We start from the raw sequence: 20,546 nt of genomic DNA, 5'->3' as shown, positions 1-20,546 counted from the left end.
TGTCGCCGGCGACACATCTAAATTTGCAGTACCGTAATTCCGCCACACGTAGCGCTAAGTGGAAAAATTCCAACGGTTTCTGAAAGGGGAGACATTGCACTTTCCAGCAAGTATCGGGTTAATACGGTAACTTCGCAGCTGCAGCTGCAGAGAGTGTAATTAATCCGGGGGGCACTCGTTTAATAGACGGTATATTTCGGCAATAACTTGGTGGATATTGAAAGTTCCGGTTGTTATGGATACATGGGTAAGTACATCATCTCACAGAACATTTAAAGAACTACTTACAGTTCAAATAAGGAAGATATTTTTTTTCAGACGGGGTGCCGGCTTGCTGCGGTCTGCGGGCCGGTTCTAATAATAAATCAAGATCATCCCAGGGGCCGCAAAAAACCTTCTCGCGGGCCGGATGTGGCCCGCGGGCCTTGACTCTGACATATGTGCTGTACACTATGCCCGCCACTTGGTTATGTCGTTCCATGTACGCTTTCCCTGCCAGCATCTTGCACCCTGCTGTTATATGTATCAAAGGATACAACAGTGGCACCCCTAAGAAAGGGCCCTGAGGGACCTTGACCCCTGTCTTGAAAAATGTTGGCCACTCCACTGGCCCCACTTCCCCCACCAAATTCATGTTCAGGTCATATTAAGGTATACAGAATCATGTTCTTCAAGACATAAATGTATATAAGTCTATAAAATTAGAAATGTATTAAAAGGGCAGTATTATGTACTTTCTAAGCATAAAGTGCCATTTTACACCACAAGCAAGCAACTTCAGTTGTTCTAAAAGTTCTATATACCAAATATACAAATGATTTTGTAATTCTAGACTTTGAAATTAGGTGTCTGTCTCTTTAAAAACTGCTGTTCTTTCTGGAACTCCGACTTCAGGAAGTCATCACAACATTGCTCCACTATTAACCCTTTAACAGCTTTTATACCACTGTTGCACTGAAAATTAGCTAGTATACTGAGCTCTAAAAGGTGTTTGCTAATTGCTGCTGACTAGTCTGAAGGAGCTGTATACATATGAACTACACTAACCAGGTAATTTTGGTCTAGTTTCCATTGAAAATATCTTGGTACATGTGAAATAGGACAAAAGTGACTCAGAAGGAACTTTTCAGCAAGATATAGGAACTTGTTTTAAGATAATGATTCATTAATATTGATGAAAATACTTTAATTGGAAGATTAGTTCACTAATTACAAGACATTTTTTCATGTTGTAAGTTAAATAGTCTGCCAATGGAGCAATTACTTGAATGAATGCAAGCTTAACACACTTTTAATATCATTATAATCTGTGTTCCTGCCTGTGTTTTAGGTTTATTGATTATGTTTTTGATTTTTTTTTTAAGATGTAGCCCAACTTCTAATAATTTTAAAACGTAGTTGTGAATTTTATAGTGTTACTTTTTAAGTCAAAACAGAATTGGATGCAAAAATATATATATTTCATTTTAAATTGTGTCAAACTTTAACCTGAATCAGTGAATGAATTAATAAATGACGTCTCCGACTTGAATAATTATTTGCTTGTTTGGTTGCCAGGGCATTGATCAAAGCTGTCGCTGTCCCCTGAGGTCGTTCATTTTTTGTCATGAACGCGTGAAACTGAACTTCCGGTTTCAGCGACTCACTGGTTCTAACTTGACTTCCTATTCGGCCGGTGAAAACGGATATGGTTTAGATCTACGACACGGAATCGTCACGAGGGCGGGGTCACACGACCCGTGTTTAAGGACACCGAGAGCCGCGAGGCTGCGAACCCGGTGACCTCAGCTGGGCCCGGGGCTGCTTCCGAGCCCGTCCCGCTGGAACCACTTCACCTCCAGACCCGCATTACGTTCACAAGAGGAGCAGAGGCAGCAGGGAATAACAACAGCTCCAACAAGTGTTTGTGGGTAACTTTTTTGAGGGTTTTATGAAAAATTAAGAATTTGTCCTTCATCCCAAAGAAATCCAGGATGGGGAAATAAATGACTTTTTTTTTAAATATATGCTCTGAATGATGAGCTGTGTGGCCAGAGGAGGGTAGAGTACCCAAAAGTTGTAGTAAAGTAACTACTTCAACATATTTTTACTCAAGTAAAAGTAAAAAAGTAGCCATCAAAGAAATTACTCAAGTGTATGAAAGGTATTTGGTCAAAAGGCTACTCAAGTACTGAGTAACTGATCAAAAGATAAATTCAAAAAATACAAAGTTATGTGGACATTTTGGTATTTTAAGGGACAAAATTATAAAAATCCATGTAAATTACATAATTACAATGTAACCAAACCAGGCAAAAGAATTCAAATCAGTTTTTTTTATATATAAAACTTGCAAAATTTTAACAAAACTGCAGATATGTATCTATATGGTGATTTTGTTTAAGTTAAAACAAGCATGTCCTTGATTCAATAAAGTTACTCAAAGTGGCTGGAGTATCTATAATTTTACTCAAGTCAGAGAAATAAAATGACTAATGTAAAAGTACAAATTGTAGCATAGTAAAAAATACCCCTAAAAGAATATTTTTTCAAAAAAGTTACTCAAGTAAATGTAATTAGCTCATTTTTTAAAATTACTTTTTCATTTAATTCAGCAAAACCTAAAATGCAGCAACATTTTTATGCACTTCTGGTTAATATAGTACTGATAACATATTTTTACTCAAGTGAAAGTAAAAAGTAGCCATTCGAGAAATTACCCAAGTAAGAGTGAACAAATATTTGGTAAGAAGAATACTTTTTACATTTTATATTAAAAATTACATCATCAGATGGACCAACAAGTTAAATGGAAATGTTGGTATTTTAAGGATCAAAATGACATTAATGCATACAAGCAACAACAAATAAAACCAGGTAAACATTTGCCAACATGATTAAAAATGAAAATTTTTGACATGCAAAATGAAATGGGTGGAGTAAAATTTACCCTGCACCTGGACGGTGGTGGCAGCATCATGCTGTTGGGACCCTGTTCTTCAGCAGGGACAGGAAAACTGATGGGAAATTAAAACTGAACTCTGAGCGATCATGGAAGAAAACCGGTCCGAGTCTGCAGAGGACATCTGTTAATTTCTAAACCTAAATCCAACTTACAAGCAGCAACACGACAACAAAGACCAGGAAGCAACTGAACCAGAACTATCAACAGTAGAAAGCAGCGAAGCAAGACGAAAAGCTAATTACAGAGGCTCAGGAAGATCCGGAGAGATGAATCACACTGAATGAACAGCAGCTGCGTGGAATGAAAGACCAAAGAGCCGGAGAAAATAGACAGAAATAAGCAATAAAAGAAAAAAAGGGAATAACTGCCTATACACTGCAAAAACACAAAATTTTCTGTTTGAAAATATCTGAGTGTACTAGGAATAAAACAAACTTAGAAAAAACGTTTCAGCAGTTTGTTTTAAGTCAATAATTCCTTAATATTGATGAAAAAATATTAGTTCCACTGGCAAATTATTTAACATACATGGGGAAAAATGTCTTGATAATAGTGGAACAAATATATAAATATTAAAATCAATATTAAGAAATTATTTACTATATCTTACTGAAAAGTTACTTGTAGTTTGTTTTGTCTTATTTCAAGCAAACGGATAACATTTGCAGTAGAAACTAGACAAAAAAAATACTTGGTAGGATCTTTTTTATCAGTGAAACATGAAAAAACTACAACAAAGCAGGAATTTTTTATAGCGTTTTTTAAAATAGCTTTCTTCAGGTTATATTTTTCTTTAGATAATTTAATGCTTTTGTTTGTTGTCGTTTATCTGGCTTTTTAGCGCTTTGATCAACTGTGTTTTTTTAAAAATAAGCTTTATAAATAAAGATTATTTGATCATGACTGGCCTGTAGATACAAGTTGTTTTTCTGAGTCGTTGCACACCCGGAGGAAGACTTAATAAAAGTGAATACCGAAACCTCGCTAACAAGTTTTATCTGTACTGATTAGTGAAAACGACGGTTGATCAGGGAAAAACAGCAATAACCCAAAACCTTCTGTTGCAACAGACGAACAGAAATCAGATCATGTTTTTCTGGGATACAGTCTTTATCAGGCGTCTTATTGACGCTGATAAAGAAGCCTCCCAAACCTTATTCTGATATGCATTAGCATTTATTCATCTGGTTTATTTTTTAACATATTTGGAGTCAAGAAAGGAGAGGGGCTGTATTTTATTTCTATTTAGGTACATCATCTCTTGAAGCAAGTTGTGCATTACTTGATGTTTATTAACATAAAAAAATATTGTTAAAGTGAAATAAATGGGTTGTGTGCAGCTTTTAATTTGCACTACAAAGGAATCTGCTTATCAATGCATGAACAAAAAGACAGGAATGGACTAAAGCTTGTAACTGCAGCCTTGCATAATGAAATGTTCCCTATCTAAGGTATAGCCGGTGTTATGTAGGTCAGCTCATATGGCTGCTTGCATAAAGATTGTTAAATCTTGATGCATTCTCAGAGGAAAGTGGGTTGTCAGGGTGGGAGGGCACATTAAGACCCATTCTCTGAATAATTCTAGGTTGTTAGCGTTTATGTGACTGTTACTGGAGACCCATATGTGCAGAACCGGACTGTTAGGAAGCGGAATTATGTGGTGTCTTTATTATTGCATTGTTTAAAGGGGAAGTATTATGTATTTTCCAGGCACAAGCTGCAATTTTAAAGCTCAAACAGCAGCAGCAGACTGAAAAATTCACAGTGGAGGAAGGAAAGATACCGCAGGTCATTCATACCAATTACCTGTGTAACAACAGGTAATGCAGCATTAATAAATTGTTTTAATTCCTGTACCTCTACCACTATTACTTATGTTATCTCCCATCAATTACTACTATATTGGCATCGTACTGTACCATAGTTTAAGTTTTTCTTATACATTATTTTACTAGGTGCAATATCACAGCTATATCAAACATGACTTAAAAGAAATTTGACTTTGCAATTTGACGCCTTGAAATTGGGCCTCTGTCCCTTTAAGAAGCTCCTACTCTGACAGCTTCAAGGAGGAGCTTCGCTGAAATATTCAACTCTTTTTGAGAGAAAGAGCTTCGACCCCCCACCTCCCATATCACCCATAGCAACCTTGTGGTTGCTATGGGAGATTCAAGAATTCCTTAAACATGAAGAGTCAAAGCAACAAAGCAAAGCAAATAAAGCTTTGCTTTATTTATTAAGCAAAGCTTTATAAATAAAGATTATTTGATCATGACTGGCCTGTAGACCCTCATCAAGTATGTTTTTGATGAGGGAATAACATTATAACATGATAAAATGCTAAAAAAAAAAAGTCGATTTTACATGAGATCTCCTCCAGCTTCCCCTTTAATTCATCAGTTGAACAGTTTCTGATGATCTTAAAGCTCAAGAATGAGGAGATATTTTGAAAACAAAACATTTCAGAAGCCAGTTAGTGAGAATCCATTAAAAAAAAAAAAAACACTCATTGCATTCTGTTCAGTTTTTGACACCCAGCTCCTTCTGCCAAAATAAATCACTTTACAAGCTTTTTAATTCCTAAATGTGACTGGAGGAACGGGGATTCATATTTCCACAAAGTGCAGCAGCTTCTCTCTAGAAAAATGACTGCGCCTCAGATACGAGCTGAATAAACAGAGTGTGAATCATTCCTGCGTTTTATTTGTATCGGATAGAAGAATCTGGACGGATTAGTCAACCTTCTTCTTTAATGTCACGGTAATTTAACCGAACTAAAACAAGCAATGCAACGTCAACAGACACAAAACAGGAATTTTACTTTTCTTTCATTTAAATCCTAAAAATAATCCATACGTAAACCTCATATGTACAAAACAGACATTTAACTTTTTTTTTAATATTGCATCCTTGAAGGACAAAATGTTAACTTTTTGAAACAGATTTTTCAAACATCAAATGTCTTGAATCAACTTATTTCCATTACACTGCAAAAACACAAAATCTTGCCAAGTGTTTTTAGAAAATATCCTAGTTAACTTGAAATAAGACTAAACTAACTTATAAGTAAACCTTCAACAAGCTATAGGAGCTTGTTGTAAATGAAAATGTATTTGTTTTATTGGCAGATTACTTCACTTATAAGAAATTTTGCTTGTTGCATATAAAATAATCTGCCAATGCAACTAGTATGTTTTTGTCAATATTAAGGAATCATTTACTTAAAACCAGCTCCTATATCTTGCTGAAAAGTTACTTGTTACTTTTGTCTCATTTCCAGTGTGGTGAGATATTTGCACTAAAAACTAGATCAAAATTACTTGGTAAGATTTTGTTTTTATAGCATATAGAAGCAGCTTTTCAGATTTTTGCAGTTGAATTGTTGTAGAATACATTTTAATCCTTTACAAGTCAAATCTTTAGTCCCAGAGTATAAAGTCTACAAAACTCAAACATGTCTGCATACACATATATATTCATTTGGTTGTAAATTAAATTATTTTACACTTTGTCATTTCTTTTACAGCATGTTTATATCACTTTCTTCTGTTTAGTTTTTTTTTTTCCTTCAGAGAATTCATTGTTTTAATCTTGGATTTTTTTTAAGCACTTTGATCAACTCTGGTTGTTTTAAATAAGCTTTAGAAATAATTTGCTCATGACTTTGGTCTGTAATGCAGGAGGGTTTTGTTATTGCATCCTTGAAGGATAAAATTTAAACCTTTTGAAACTATTTTTTAAAACGTCAGACTTCGTGAATCAACTTATTTCGATTACAAAAATATCAAAACATTAAGATTTTTGTTACTGCATCCTTGAAGAATAAAATGTAAACTGTTCAAAACTACTTTTTAAAACATTGAATATCATAAATCAGAGAAACAGCTGTTAGTAGCTTGGAAAAGACATTTTTTACATTTTTGTTATTGTATCCTTGAGGGATATATTTTAAATCTTTTGAAACTACTTTATAAAACATTTAAGGTCGCAGATCAATTTGTTATAAAAGCAGCTGTTATTAGCTGGAAAAACATTTTTTTAAGTTTCTGTTATTGCGTTCTTGAAGGATATATTTTGAAACTACTTTATGAAATCTTGAGGGTCACAGATCAATTTGTTTTCTTATAAAAGCAGCTGCTATTAGAAGGAAAAACCAGAAAAACTGTAATAAAATGACTCAATTGTACGAGACAAAATTCTTTATTGGGGTATTTCACCAACAATGCCACCAATTAACTTCACAATAACACAAGGCTACATACATATCATACATATCCCATTTTCATCAACATTTAGATTTGAGATTTGGTGGATTTTAGTTACCGTGGAGACTCCTAACACGTGATGAAATCCATCTCTTTTTGATACTGCCAGGAGCGTTTAACAGCTGAGTAGTGGGCAGTCATCACCAAAGCTGGAGAGAAGCATCGCAAAAGGAAGAAATCCCACATAGTTGACAAATGGCTGGGGTGCATTCACTGACGGAGCGTTTGGAGGGATTTCGCTGAAGTCTTGGCTGTTCCCTCTGTCAGTTCAGCGAGTTTGGCTGGGTGAGAACGATGCCATTTGGTCTCCTGTGATTCACCGACAATGAAGATGCGACTCTGTCCGTCTGTATGCAAACTGTTGGGTGATGAGTGGGATTGGGAACGTAATCCCAACGAGAAGAGAGACAAAGCCCAAACAACAACAAAAAATCAAGTCAGAGCCGCTTTGTCACTTTCGACAAAACGATGTACTTTGAGCAAACGAGACGCCGCTTTATGAGATCTGCTGGAGCGAAACTAAAAACTAACAAATGCATCTTTCCAGGAGTAAAAGGGCAGCCTCCCTTGTGTCCTTTCTTCATGCATGCCACATTATAGTCACCTATTAACTCGTTGTACGTGTGCAACCACCACCACAGCTACAGCAAAGGGCTGGGGCAAAGATACAACGCAATTTGGTCTTTCTAAAAAGTAGCTGTATTTTGATTTGGTTTCTTTTTGGCTGAAGCAAAGTGGTTTTGGAGAGGCGGACGGGGAGGGAGGGGTGTTTGAGGCCGGGAGACGGGGAGTGGAGGCGGGAAGCGTAGCTGTGGTCGTGGTTGGCAGATGACACGCTTAAAGCTTCAGCAGGAGGCAGGTGAGTCCAAAAAATGTTCAACATGTCAGAGGAACGGAGGTACAGTGAAGAGAAAGGGAAGGATGTGGACAGATTGGGGCTGATGCACCCTCCAGGGGGCGCTGTGGCATAAATATGCACTCAAGATAAATTCAGGTCTGCAGCTAACGATTATTTTAGTTTTTAATTAATCCATTGATTGTTCTAACAATTAATTGAATGAAGAAAATTTCTGTAGATTTTTCACTGAATCCTTTTCTATACAATATTAGAAATACATTCAAAGATGCAAATAAAGAATTTATTTTTTTAAATAAGAAAGTAAACATGTTACTGTCTAAAATGCAACAAAAGCGTTCCTTTAGTGGATGCTTGATTATCTGTACCAAAAGACGCATCTGGAGCTAAAAAATACTTCTAACATCTCAGCCTTTTCCTCTTCTTGAGAAAGAGCATCTTCAGTCAGAGGTTTCTTCAGCCTTGCTGCACTACAGACTGCTACAAGGGATCTTTCCTGCCAACAGCCATCACTATTTACAATAACTCCTTGAAGAATCTGAATCAATGAGCTTCAACAACATTTAATTTTCCTTTGGGATTAATAAAGTATTTTTAATTGAATTGACTTGTCAGTACAGTGTATGGTTGATCTGTTATTTTTTTAATTAATTGATTAAAAATTGGGTAACAAAAGGTGTTTAATAGGATATTTGTTTTACAGAATTCGAACTGGGTGAAGACAGAACTATGGCACTTGAGTTTTGAGTAAAACATCTTTAATAAAATATTTTTTATATCTTTATATTTTTTTTTACTGCTCTGACTGTTGCTCTTTCAGCAAATGACTTTTTTTGGAGTCTCAATGCTTAACGATTAATCAATTACTAAATTAGTTGATTTCAATAATCAATTCATCACAATTAATATGATGAATTCTCCTAAAGAGTGTGCCAGTAAATTAGTGCTATTATTTTACCCGTCACTGCATCGTTGCACCGGCAGATTATGACTCACTGCTGGAGAAACTTTCATTATTGTGGCCGTTCATCTCCGATATTAAACATCACCCTTAGCAACACCAGCACTGAACCGATGCCTCTGTCACACACATGTCTGCATTTCATTTCATTGGCACAGGAAGACATGACACCACAGGAGAAAACCACTGGGACTCCTGTAGCAAACTCAATCTGATCACCATACAGGCCAGGCTGCCATCGCTTTTTCTTAAAAATGTGAAAAATCCACTTCATGAATGCCACAGCTTGATCTCAGTGCCACATAACACAAACTAAGGATAAATAATTTACACAACTTCCAATCAAACATTGGAAATATATTGAAAGTTTAGTTAAAGGTCCATGACAGCCTGAGAAAGAGGACAACCCTGTGGTCTTAAAAAAGGCCGATGAGAAGCCAATTTTAAAACTCCAGACTTGTCTAGCTTACTGCACGAAATAACTGTGCTGTGGTGTTAACAGTAGTTTATGTGTATAATAGAAGAATTGGCAGAGATTCAGCTTGGTAGCATTTCTACTTGTGTTCTCTGCTGTTTGTGTTGTTATTCTTGATTTAAGTAGCCATGTTACCTGCACAGAAAGAGAGAACAGTCTACTTCCTGGACCAACACCTGGAGTGGGATTCACACCAGCCCTGTTTAGTCCGCTTTAACTGAACTCTAGTTTGTTTGCCTGGACAGTCTAGTTCGTTTGGGAAGGTGTGAATGTGCAATCGAACTCTGATACGGACAAAAAAAAAAAAACTCTGGTCTGCCAAAAAACGTAGGTCTCTGTTTGGTTGAAATGAATTCTGGTGAGGTTTGAATCCATATGTGAACACCAAGTGGTCCAAAGACTGCTCCAAAAGCAGGAAACAGACTAAAATATAGGGAATTCTGGGAAAATACAAATAAAAACAAGCAAGTCTATCTTGTTCGCTAAACAAAAAAGCTAACAAACTTGTGTGTTAGCTCGTTATGCTATGAGCCATTTCTATGAGAAATAGCTCATGGTCTTTTAGCAAAGACAAAAGAGGAACTCACAACAATTAAAATCTCACTCCACTTAGTTTGCATTCACATTTCATAAAGAAGGAAGTAGCATTCAATGTTTTCTTCAAAGGTTTTCATGTCGTTTCCTTCAGTCGTTCTTAGGGCAGCGCCACCACAGGCGAGGGGGGAAACAGGTTTTTCAAAGACAGCCCAGTGTGAAAGCAAACCACACCAGCTGAAAAAGTAATGAATGTTGCAATTTAGGTCTCGAATTGAACTGAGTGTACCCGACTATCAGCTGTATTCAGAATAAAATCACAAGAGATAAAGTCTATGTAACTTCATACTAAAAGTAAAAAAAAAAAGATCAAAACCAATCAATTAATCCACCATAACTTAAATGAGAAAACTAGCAGAAACTGCTAAAACCAGATCGCAAACTGCAGACCAACAAGCAGCAATTTCTCCACAACCACGTCTCTGCAGCAGAACCAGACGTTTGTCTTTCCGTAGGCAGGAAATAAGGGTAGCGCTTAATCAAAAGAACCCAAGTGGATCAGGGCTGAATTGGGCGGTGAGGTCACCATGGCAACGTGGACCTCCATGGCGTGGAGCACGGAAAAGAATGTGGGAGGAAGTTTTCGTTTTGAAAATGGAGGGAATCGCTCTCTGCTCGCAGTTTTTGGGAGACTCTTGCGTCAGCAGTTATAAACTCTGCATGCTCACACTGACTCAATCAAACACACACACACACACACACACACACACACACTAACAGTTACATCACAAATAATACCAGTTATATAACAAGACCCAATGGACTCTGTGTTGATTACTACAAGCTCACATAAGTGTCCTTGCCCCGAAATAAATACACACTGAAATGCAGGTTTGCCCGACGAGAGAGCAACACACAATCCAAAATGTAAACAAAGGCTAAATTAAAAGATTGCGCATTTTCAAAAGGTAAAAATAACATCTACTTCTAATGTGTTTTAGTTTTTAGTTTTAGTTTGAGCACAGCACAAAAAAGAAAAACAGATTACCTCTGCTTCATTTTTAATATTCTTCAAATCTTAGCTCCCAGAGGCTGCAGCGTAATCTAAATATCCTCCAAGTTTACAGAGAAAGCTGATGTTAACTTTTGAGTTGCAAAATGCTTAAAGTCAAGATTTGTATGAATCTTATAATGTTGCAGACCAAGATGTGAGGATGTTGGGAATCAGATGTGATGGTGAAATTAAGTCCAGCAGATCAGCAGGTGGGAATTACAGGAGGCATCCGAGTCCTGGAAGAGACAGACAAGAAGGTGACAAAATGAGCGACAACATGAAAATAACTTCATTTTTACTGAAATTATAACCAATTAACTAAATAGAAAATTTCTGCTTTAACAAAATGAAAGTAAATCAAATTGACACCCTGCCATTTCTTTGACTATACTCAAGTCAGTTAAGATAATTTTAAGAAGAACTTATCAAGTGCAGAGACAGCTCCAACCGTTTATCAGGTTTCTCAATACATTCTGGCACAACCGGCCCTTCAAGAACATTTGTGATGTTAATGTGGCCCAAAATGAAAACAAGTTTGATGCCAGCTGCCAAGCTGAACGTACTCAGACGCTCAAATTTCTTTAGTCCAATTCAAAATACTAAATAATTTAACTGAGTCTTTTTTTTTATTTTACCTGCTCTACAGTATATTAAACATGGAATAAGTAAAAAAAAAAAAAAAAAAAAAAACACTGCATAAACAAATAGTAGGCCTGAAACCTTTTTAAGTTGAATGTTTTTTAGTTTGTTGGTGTGGAAAGTGCAAGTTACAAAAATGAGACAACTGAAAGAGAAAATTAAAAAAAGAAAGTGTTAATTGTCAACAGCTATTAGCTGGAGGAGCTAATCTGCACTAGGGCCGGACAATGAATCAAAAACAATATGGTAATAGAGACGTGATCAATATCAATACATAATATGTCTGATAGACTTTTCAATAATTTAGCTGGGTTCTGGGGGATTTAGGCAGACGTAAGACTTTAGATGCTCAATCTCTCACGGCTGGTTAAACTAGACCGGTGGAATCACTCTACTAACTCACTCACTCTTTGGTTACCTAGCAACTCACTCACTCTTTGGTTACCTAGCAACAACTTAAGTAACTGGCGCAGCAGCGGTTTAAAGTTTTGCCTCATAACTGTTTAACAATAAAAAAAACAATGATGTGGAGTAAAAATCTGTGATAAAACAGAAAAGGCCATGTCAATAATATTTAAAACAAAAAAATGATTGATATGGACCAATATGAAACGCTTATGTCGTGACACATTTTTCAGCCATATAGTCCAGCCTTAACGTGTATTAGATACGTTAAACCAAACCAAATATACCGTAAATATGTGGGTTTGTAATATATTTCCTGTCAGTGTGAAATATACCTTTTAAGACTCTTAATTTGAAGTGAGAAAGGAAGTAGTGTGCTTCTTGAGTTGCCAGTTGAGCATGTGGTTGTTTTCTAAATTACATTAAAAAGCTGAAGGACCCAGAGCAAGTGTTGCTGCTGCTTAAACTGAGATCACATGTTTCCCATTGGACTCACCTTGTTTACTCCCAGTAGTACTGCAGATACCATATAGTTTCATTCTTCAGCTGAGGACCAAACAGTGGGTTGGCCTGCGCCAAAATGGCTACTAACCAACTGAGAAAAGAAAGAGAGATCATCAGCGTAGTTTGGTATTCAAAATGTTTTTGTTTCCAGACCAGAGTTCAATTGTATTATGAATGATAGGATAAAAGTTTTATGCTACCAATGAGTTTGATGGTGAAGTTTCCTTAGCATGTAGTCACGCCAAAGTTAGCAGAAGGTGGCACATCTAGCTCATGGTTTATGTAAAGCTACATTTTTGTTGCCATGCCAACTGCCTAATGGTGCAAAAAGTGTCCCAGAATTGGGACAAAAGTTGGTCACTTCAGCTTCCAACAACTTCAGAAAGAGCGCCAAGCTAACAATTAACACCCTAATTTTCTATTATTGCTTTTTATTTTCATGTAAACTATGTGCTACATTTATGAGCATTCTGATCTGCTGTTACTATATGCAAAAAAGGTTAAACCAAGTACTAAGTGAATAGACATGATACTTTTCAGAAGCTTGACATTTCAGCTTAAAACACATTTTTTTGTTAATTTTATATATTATTAAAATTTTCTGAGAAACTGAATTGTGGGTTTCCTTTATCTGTTATCCATAATCATCAAAATTACAAGAAATAAAAGGAGTAAAATATATTTCACCCAGTAGTAATGAATCTATATAACATACAAGTTTTACTTTCTGAAATTAGTGGCAAAACATATTGAACTTTTTCACGATATTCCGTTTTTTTCTATATACTTGTACATATAGAAATATAATATCAGGTATTATTAGATCAGGAAATTAAATTAAAGTTTTTTTTTTTTTTTTTGCATATGTTAAGATATAAAAGTCCATTCCTCTTGCTGGGGATGTTTGTACAGTTCAGTGGACCAAAAGTAATCTAGCTAGTAAGTGACGGACCTTATTCTCATTATTTAAAATTTGACCATGTAACATAATAACTAATTTAATTTTTTTTTACCTTAGCTGGTAGGATTTTTAAGTCCCTAGAACTTACAAAAAACATCTGTTTGATTATTTTATGCAATTACAGCATCAGAAACCCAGAAACCAAATTGACATCCTGTCAACTTCCTAACTGCAGTGTCAACTTTACTCCAACAGGGGGCGTGCTCATTTGTAGGTAGGAGAATTAGGTGATGCGACACTGAATCTTACAAAACTACTCTAGACCTACACTTGTTACAGTGATGATAATAAAACACAGCAGTGTTATTTATATACAAGGAGATATTAGAAAACATCTTTTTAAATCATAACACGGTTTAGCGTTAGCCACATTCATCCTCTGTTGGACCCATGATTTCTGCTCCATACTGAGATGGTTTGGAGGTTAATGATTTGTTAAACCCAACAGATCATTAACCACAGTGGAAACACTTTTTTTTCACATTGAGCTTCTTTCCCCCCCCCATTAACTCACATTATCTCATTTAGAAAACCTTTGAATTCAGCTGCAGATGCTCACTGGACGCTAATGACTTTGCCCAAAATGCCAAAGGTCACAGAGTAATGAAAGCACAGATGAGAAAGAGCGGAAAGAAAAAAACAGACATATCGCAACTGACCTTGTCATCACAATATTTTCCAAGATAATTAAGTTATTGAGTTTCGTTAAAGTTAACTGATCTTATTGATCAACTAATGATTAATTGAAAAGCTGCCATTTTCTTAAAAACCTGATTTTTCTCTCATATCAAGAGGGCCGAAGTCATTCCACAACATGAAGGACTACATTCTCCATAAAATACTGAATTAAAAAAAAAACAACTCAATATTATTTAGTTTCAGCTGTATTAAATACTGGCTGAATAAACAGAAGGTTGCGGGGGTTGGCATCATTAAACTCAGAGCTATTTATAAAATAGAAAACAGCAATCTTTGCCGAATAGAAAAATAACAGATGAAAACGTATAAAGTATGTGGAAAAACTCCATTTTACATGTACAGAGAGGCGTTGATACGAGCCCCTGATTATTGGCATCGTGTTTTCAGCCACCATGTTACTATTATGCAAAATACCGTTAGCTTTGTAGCATATCAATATTTTTTGAATGAGAACTTGACGTCGTTTAGCATGCAGTACGGCTGAATGAGCGCTATATAAGGGGAAACTTACGGAGCTTGTCGAGTGTTTATATTTCAAAACAGAACCGCATAAAGTGCATTTTGCATCCCACACCGGACTCCGTTTGGATCGTTTCTCCTTCCCGTTCTAGTATGACTCCATCTTTAGTTCTATACAATCAACTGACTCCGCTTCAGGATGACCAGCAGCGCCCTCTGCTGGATGGCGGCCAGATTACATCACTAACAGGAGGTGTAAGCGGTTATTAGTTAATGGATTGGAACGAAATTTAATCTAAATAAACCATTAAACGACCCTTACTCAGAAGTCCATCAACTGCTTGCGTCCCTATCACCTTTGCAATAATTTCTAATACCTTACAGTATTTAACTAAACTCCCCTCAAGAGACATGTAGAAGATCTGCATCATCTTGATGCAAATGCTGAATGATCTACCGTGATCTTCCTCAGAAATTACAGTCAGCTCTGTCTGTCCTTACTCACCAGCCCAGTTTGTTGTCTACAGAGGTATTTATATTCATCCACTACCTCCCCTGGATTATTTCCCATGATGGACATAATCCAAAATCATCTCTGTTGTTTTGCTCACATTCAGTATAATCTAATGTTCCCACAGCATGTCACATTTCATTCTCCATCCTGTGGCTTGCAGGGTTATTTTTCTTATTTTATCCAAATAAAGCTAAACTATTTTAATCCTAACCCTTACCAACCTGCACCTGCTGTTTTCTTCAAGCTACAGATCTCCCTCTAGTGGCGGAAAGATATTATTGCAAGCAGCTCACATCCATTGGCCAAATGGTTTGAGGTGAACCAATGTTTTGTTGATTTTAACATTTTTATTTTTCCTATCTTTGACATACTAAAAAGAAATTAAAACTATAAGTTTAAGTGGAATATATCCTGAACGACTGTGACCGTCTTGCAACTATCAACATTTTGTTGACTTCGGTTTCTCTCTTTTGCTTTCTGGAAACGGAGCAGATGGGTTCTGAGTTTTTTGGAGATACTTGACCACAACTCTAAAATGTAAATATTCTGCTTGTTTAGACATCTTCTAACTTTAGCCTTACTATAAGTTAAGTCAAATTTATTGTATAACACATGTCAGTAATAAGGCAGTTCAAAGTGCTTTACATCTCATTATAAAACAGCAATAAATATTACATTTGGTCAAATGCACATCAAATATATTGATCAGTGTTCCAGTTATTATGAATCAAAGCAACTCTAGCAGGTAGGTTTTTAGTTTTGATTTAACTATAGTTGGCTATTCAAAATTAGGTCAAATTTAGAAAACATTCATGAACATCAGACCACTCAGCATATTTGTGTCCCTGTGGAAGCTTTTGGCTGTCATACCTGATCACATATATAAAAATAATGTTTTAAAAATATATATACAACAACACAGATGATTAAATCAGAGCCCAGTTAGCTCTTAAGAAGAATAAAACATCTGTACTCACAACAAGTAACAGCAGACGGCTGTGAGGATGAGACTGGTGACGATCACACTGTAAAAAAAAACAACAAAAAACCATGAACCTCATGTTTCTTTCCAGTATTATCAATAAATGTGTTGCAGGCAGATTTAATATTACAAATATTTAAGATACATCATCACCTCTGAACCAAACCAATTATATCATGAAGATGATGATCAAATTGATGAAACTTTAGAAAGATAAACTATATAAGCTGAAACTGTGGATTAATTTTTGTTTACATAAACATCTGGTGTCATTCTATGGAAGCCTGTTTCTGCCACTCTGATAAAAACTATTCCTCTTTATATTGAGATACTATTTCAATATAATTATTATTCTCAACACTACACCTAGTGTTTTAGAGTGGAGCTGCAGCAACGGTGACTTGTCTCATGCAGAGGTACTAGCTACTGTATGGAGGATCAATCCTGCCATAATTAAGAAGAAATAAAGAATTTTACTTATGACAGGATTGGTTCTCCATATTATGAGTGGTACACAAAAATCACTTAATCTGAATTTTCTTCAGATGAAACTGGATTTTTGTCAAAGTGAATGAAATTATAAAACCAGTTAGTTCGGACCAAAAATCCAGCAAGCATCCAAGACAATAAAATAAAGAATTTACTGGAAAATTATTTAAGCCTCATCAGAAAATGAAATGAGGAAAAATCTGACAGAAAAGTTGTCTAGTCATTTGAAAACAGCTGAAAATAATTCTCACAATCTGAGAATTGAAGAATTTTTCTAACATATTGCCAGAAACACATCAAACAATGAATGCAAAATTGAATCAATAAGCTTGTAAATTTATACAACTGAAAACATGAATCTTGTTTTATTTTTTTACATTTATCTAACAGATTGGTGCAAAACATGTCGCATTAAGTGTATAACATTTGTTTGGAATGCTGTTTTCATGCTGTTAATATTTTAAACAAACATAAAAGACAGGTATTTCAACACACTTTTGATAGTCAGCGTAAATAAGTGAAACTGCAACAGGAAACAATAATAAATGAATGTTTTCATTAATGTTGGCATGATTTGACCGCTGAACGGAAGAGATGACGGCGCTGGGACAGTGTGTGTCTGTATGGATACAGGGATGATGGAGGGATTATCCTTGATGACGCCAGGCCTCTATCACGATTTAAGCGAAACTCTAATTCATTTCTAAACACACTAACACAGCAAAATCACATGTTCTGGAGGAAACGATTTCAATAAAACGACTGCAGGCTTCCTAATGTTTAAAATTGAAGAGAATTTATTAAAGGATTCAGCCAATTGGAGAAGCCACCTACCCGCGGTTGGGTCCTTTCGGCACTAAAAATGGAGCCACGACCCCCACCAGAGCCCATAACGTGGTGAAGCAGATCATCGGCAGGGCCAGAGAGTGAGACACCATGGCTGCAGTCGGGAAAAGCCGCAGAAATGGGAAAAAATTATCGGTTTGTCTTCGAAAAGAAGCGCATCAATGGCTACAGTCAGTCCGTTGCACTGTTCCCGCCCACTCCCGGAGAGGTGGCGTGTGATTGGTCCAAAGCCCAAAGGCGGCTGCGTTTGATTGGTGGAGCTCCCTGTCTTTCAGTATTACAGCAGATGGCGTTAAATAGAGCTCTGCTCCCATAGATTAATACTGTTTGTGTTATTGTAATGTCTGGTGCTGATGTTAGAGCAGAAAACCTATACATTTTCTGTAGAAATATATGATAACTAGAAAAATCCATTTAGAAATGAACATCATTGTTATTTTAATAATAAATTAATAAATAATATTATTAGTTTTTTTCTTGTGAATCGTCCTGGAGTGTCCGAAAAAGCGCTAAAAAGTTTTATATACCATTATTATTAGCATTATTTTCTTTGCAGCAATTATTTTATTGAGCAACAAGCAAATTTAAAATCAAAATATTTTTTTTACTCCACTTAGAAATGTAAAACACAGAGATGCACTGGTTTTATTACAAAACCTGCTCTTGAAATTTAAGTACAATTTTTACTGGTCTTTCACTTTTTGTTCAGAATCACACTATATACCATATCCAAGTGGGCATTGCTATATATTTATTTATATAAACCTCACCACGGATGTTTTCATAGTGACTGACCACTTCACCAAGCTGGCACATGCTTTCTATTGTCCTGATCGCACAGCTAAACACGTAGCACGGAAACTGTGGGATAACTTCTGCTACAAAGAATACATGAAAGAATACATTCAGATCAAAGTGCCAACTTTTAGAGCGAGTTGATGGCTGTCCTTTTTCTGACCTCCGGTGTAAAACAGTCCCACACCACAGCCTATCATCCAATGGGAAATGGATCTGCTGAGCGCTTTAACCGTATGTTGGGCAATATGATTAGAACTCTTCCATCACAAGCATCCATCCATGAGACTACTGGATTTCCACCCTTTTATAATGTTCGGCCGAGTTCCCCACCTTCCTGTCAACGTCCTGTTCAAATCTACCCTGAGAGACGACGGTGAAGTCTCTCAGGGTAATTTTCAGGGTTCATGAAACCATGATTGCAGCAGAGAAACATTCAAGTGATGAGCAAAGGTGGCAAGTCAACATATTCAACAAAAGAGTCAAAGGGGTGAAGATTGAAATTGGTTCTCTTAGCAAACAAGGCAGAGAGAGCTCGAAGAAAGCTGGCAAGATAGATGGGGAGAAGTGGCCTATAGTGTGGTCAGCAGCGATTTGAAGTCCGCCATCCCATCTCATGTCAGACAAAAGTGGGGCACCGTAAATTGTTGCTATGTGTAAACTTCCTGCCAAGTCCTGCCTGACTCATAACTCATATTTTGCTTCGGCTGGAAATGAAGCTGTGGATTTTTCCAGCTAGCACCAAACACAACCTCCTACTGCCTCTTGTACCTCAGATGAGAATGAACACTTGACTTTGCAGAGTAGACCATGTTGTTCAGACTCAGCACTGGGTCTCCCAGATTCCTCTGATGGATTCACAACATCTGCCCAAAGATCAAGAAGAACCCCCTCACGATGTATATGTCGAAACGTGCGACTCGATCCCGTGAGGGGAGCTATTACTTTTGTTGGCATTTCGAGTAACCATGGCGACATAATTAACGAAAAAACGAGCCAAATTCAACTCAAAGCAAATTCTAACTGACACGGCTTTGTATCAGTTAGGAAAAGACATGGAACTGTGTCTGCCCCTCTGGGCCATACTGAATGGCCCTTTAGAACCACAGTGATGGTGGAACAGTGAGCTACAACAGAGGGCAGAGCTAACATTTCAAAATAACATTTAGAAATACAGAAATAGCACCTTGACGGAACACTTAATACAGACAAGATGGCAGAAGAGCAAAGGAAGTACCGTGTGATTCATGAAACCCGATACCCCTTAAGTTACAACCACGTTGGACTGTCAAAATGAGAGCATCACATAACCTCCAAAATAAAAGCCTTCACATTTTTCACAGCAGATAATTGCTGTTTTCGCCATTATATGACTGGTTTAAGCCAACCACTATTACACATGGGATTATTGTGGCCCTTTAAAGTGAAGCTTAATGAAAATTTCAAAAGAAAAGCCTCAATATTCCTCTCAGGTTAGAGCAACGTCTTAGGCAGTGTACCACTATTAGCCTTTACCATAAAATAAGCATTAGCTATTTCCTTCTCTCAAGTTAGTTAGAGAACTAACTTGCATTAACTAACTTGCATGTTAACTAACTTGCATTAACATCCGTCTTTTCCATATAGTAAGGATCTTAGCTATTTTTTCTCTCAGGCTAAGCAAAGCCATGCACTAACATTAACTCTTACCCTAAAATAAGCATTTCCTAAGATAAGCATCTCAGCTATTTTTTCTCTCAAGTTAGTGCTTTACATCACATTTTTCTAAAATAAGCATTTGAGCTATTTTTTATTTATTAGCCATGTTTAGTACGTTGAATAGAGGAAGTTGATGTAAGTCAACATGCTAATGATTTTGGCTAATTTTAGCTTTTACACTAGTTTTAACATACTGAATGGACTATGTCTATGTTAGTCAATATTATCGTGATTCTCCACATGCCATTAATATTATTTTAGCTAAGCTTAGCACTGACGCAAGTGTTTAGCATTCGTTCGCCGAGTTCCAACCGACAGGCTCACTTTGGCAGGCCCTGTTTAAATTCCAAGAAATCATTACTGATATAAATTTGTTATAAAAGTATTACTGATTGTACTTTAAAAATTAGGTAACTTTATGTTATTAAAGGCAAAGTTTAAACAGTAATGATTTATTGGTTAATGT

The 20,546-nt window shown here is 36.4% G+C and overlaps 1 protein-coding gene across 1 annotated transcript; it reads right to left on the bottom strand.

The window, feature by feature from the left end:
• Positions 1-7,125: 7,125 nt before the first annotated feature.
• On the bottom strand, positions 7,126-17,832 carry atp6v0e2 (ATPase H+ transporting V0 subunit e2). Its single transcript, XM_015006633.2, has 4 exons — positions 17,576-17,832; positions 16,248-16,295; positions 12,630-12,728; positions 7,126-11,325 (listed from the first exon to the last, which is right to left on the bottom strand). The coding sequence occupies exons 1-3, from the start codon at positions 17,677-17,679 to the stop codon at positions 12,635-12,637; spliced, it is 246 nt and encodes an 81-aa protein (XP_014862119.1). The 5' UTR covers positions 17,680-17,832; the 3' UTR covers positions 7,126-11,325; positions 12,630-12,634.
• Positions 17,833-20,546: the final 2,714 nt, after the last annotated feature.

This window comes from Poecilia mexicana, unplaced genomic scaffold (genome assembly GCF_051168715.1).
Source record: "Poecilia mexicana isolate PSO_F unplaced genomic scaffold, ASM5116871v1 scaffold_1, whole genome shotgun sequence".
NCBI classification, from domain to species: domain Eukaryota; kingdom Metazoa; phylum Chordata; class Actinopteri; order Cyprinodontiformes; family Poeciliidae; genus Poecilia; species Poecilia mexicana.
The sequence above is the reverse complement of the archived record's forward strand: the minus strand, read 5'-3'. Positions and strand labels throughout refer to the sequence as shown.

Coding starts and splice junctions, on each gene's coding strand:
- atp6v0e2 (XM_015006633.2), bottom strand. CDS start 17,679: ATGGTGTCTCACTCTCTGGCCCTGCCGATGATCTGCTTCACCACGTTA. Junction 16,296..17,575: donor CCGAAAGGACCCAACCGCGG/GTAGGTGGCTTC, acceptor TTTTTTTTACAG/TGTGATCGTCACCAGTCTCA. Junction 12,729..16,247: donor GCCGTCTGCTGTTACTTGTT/GTGAGTACAGAT, acceptor TTCTTTTCTCAG/TTGGTTAGTAGCCATTTTGG.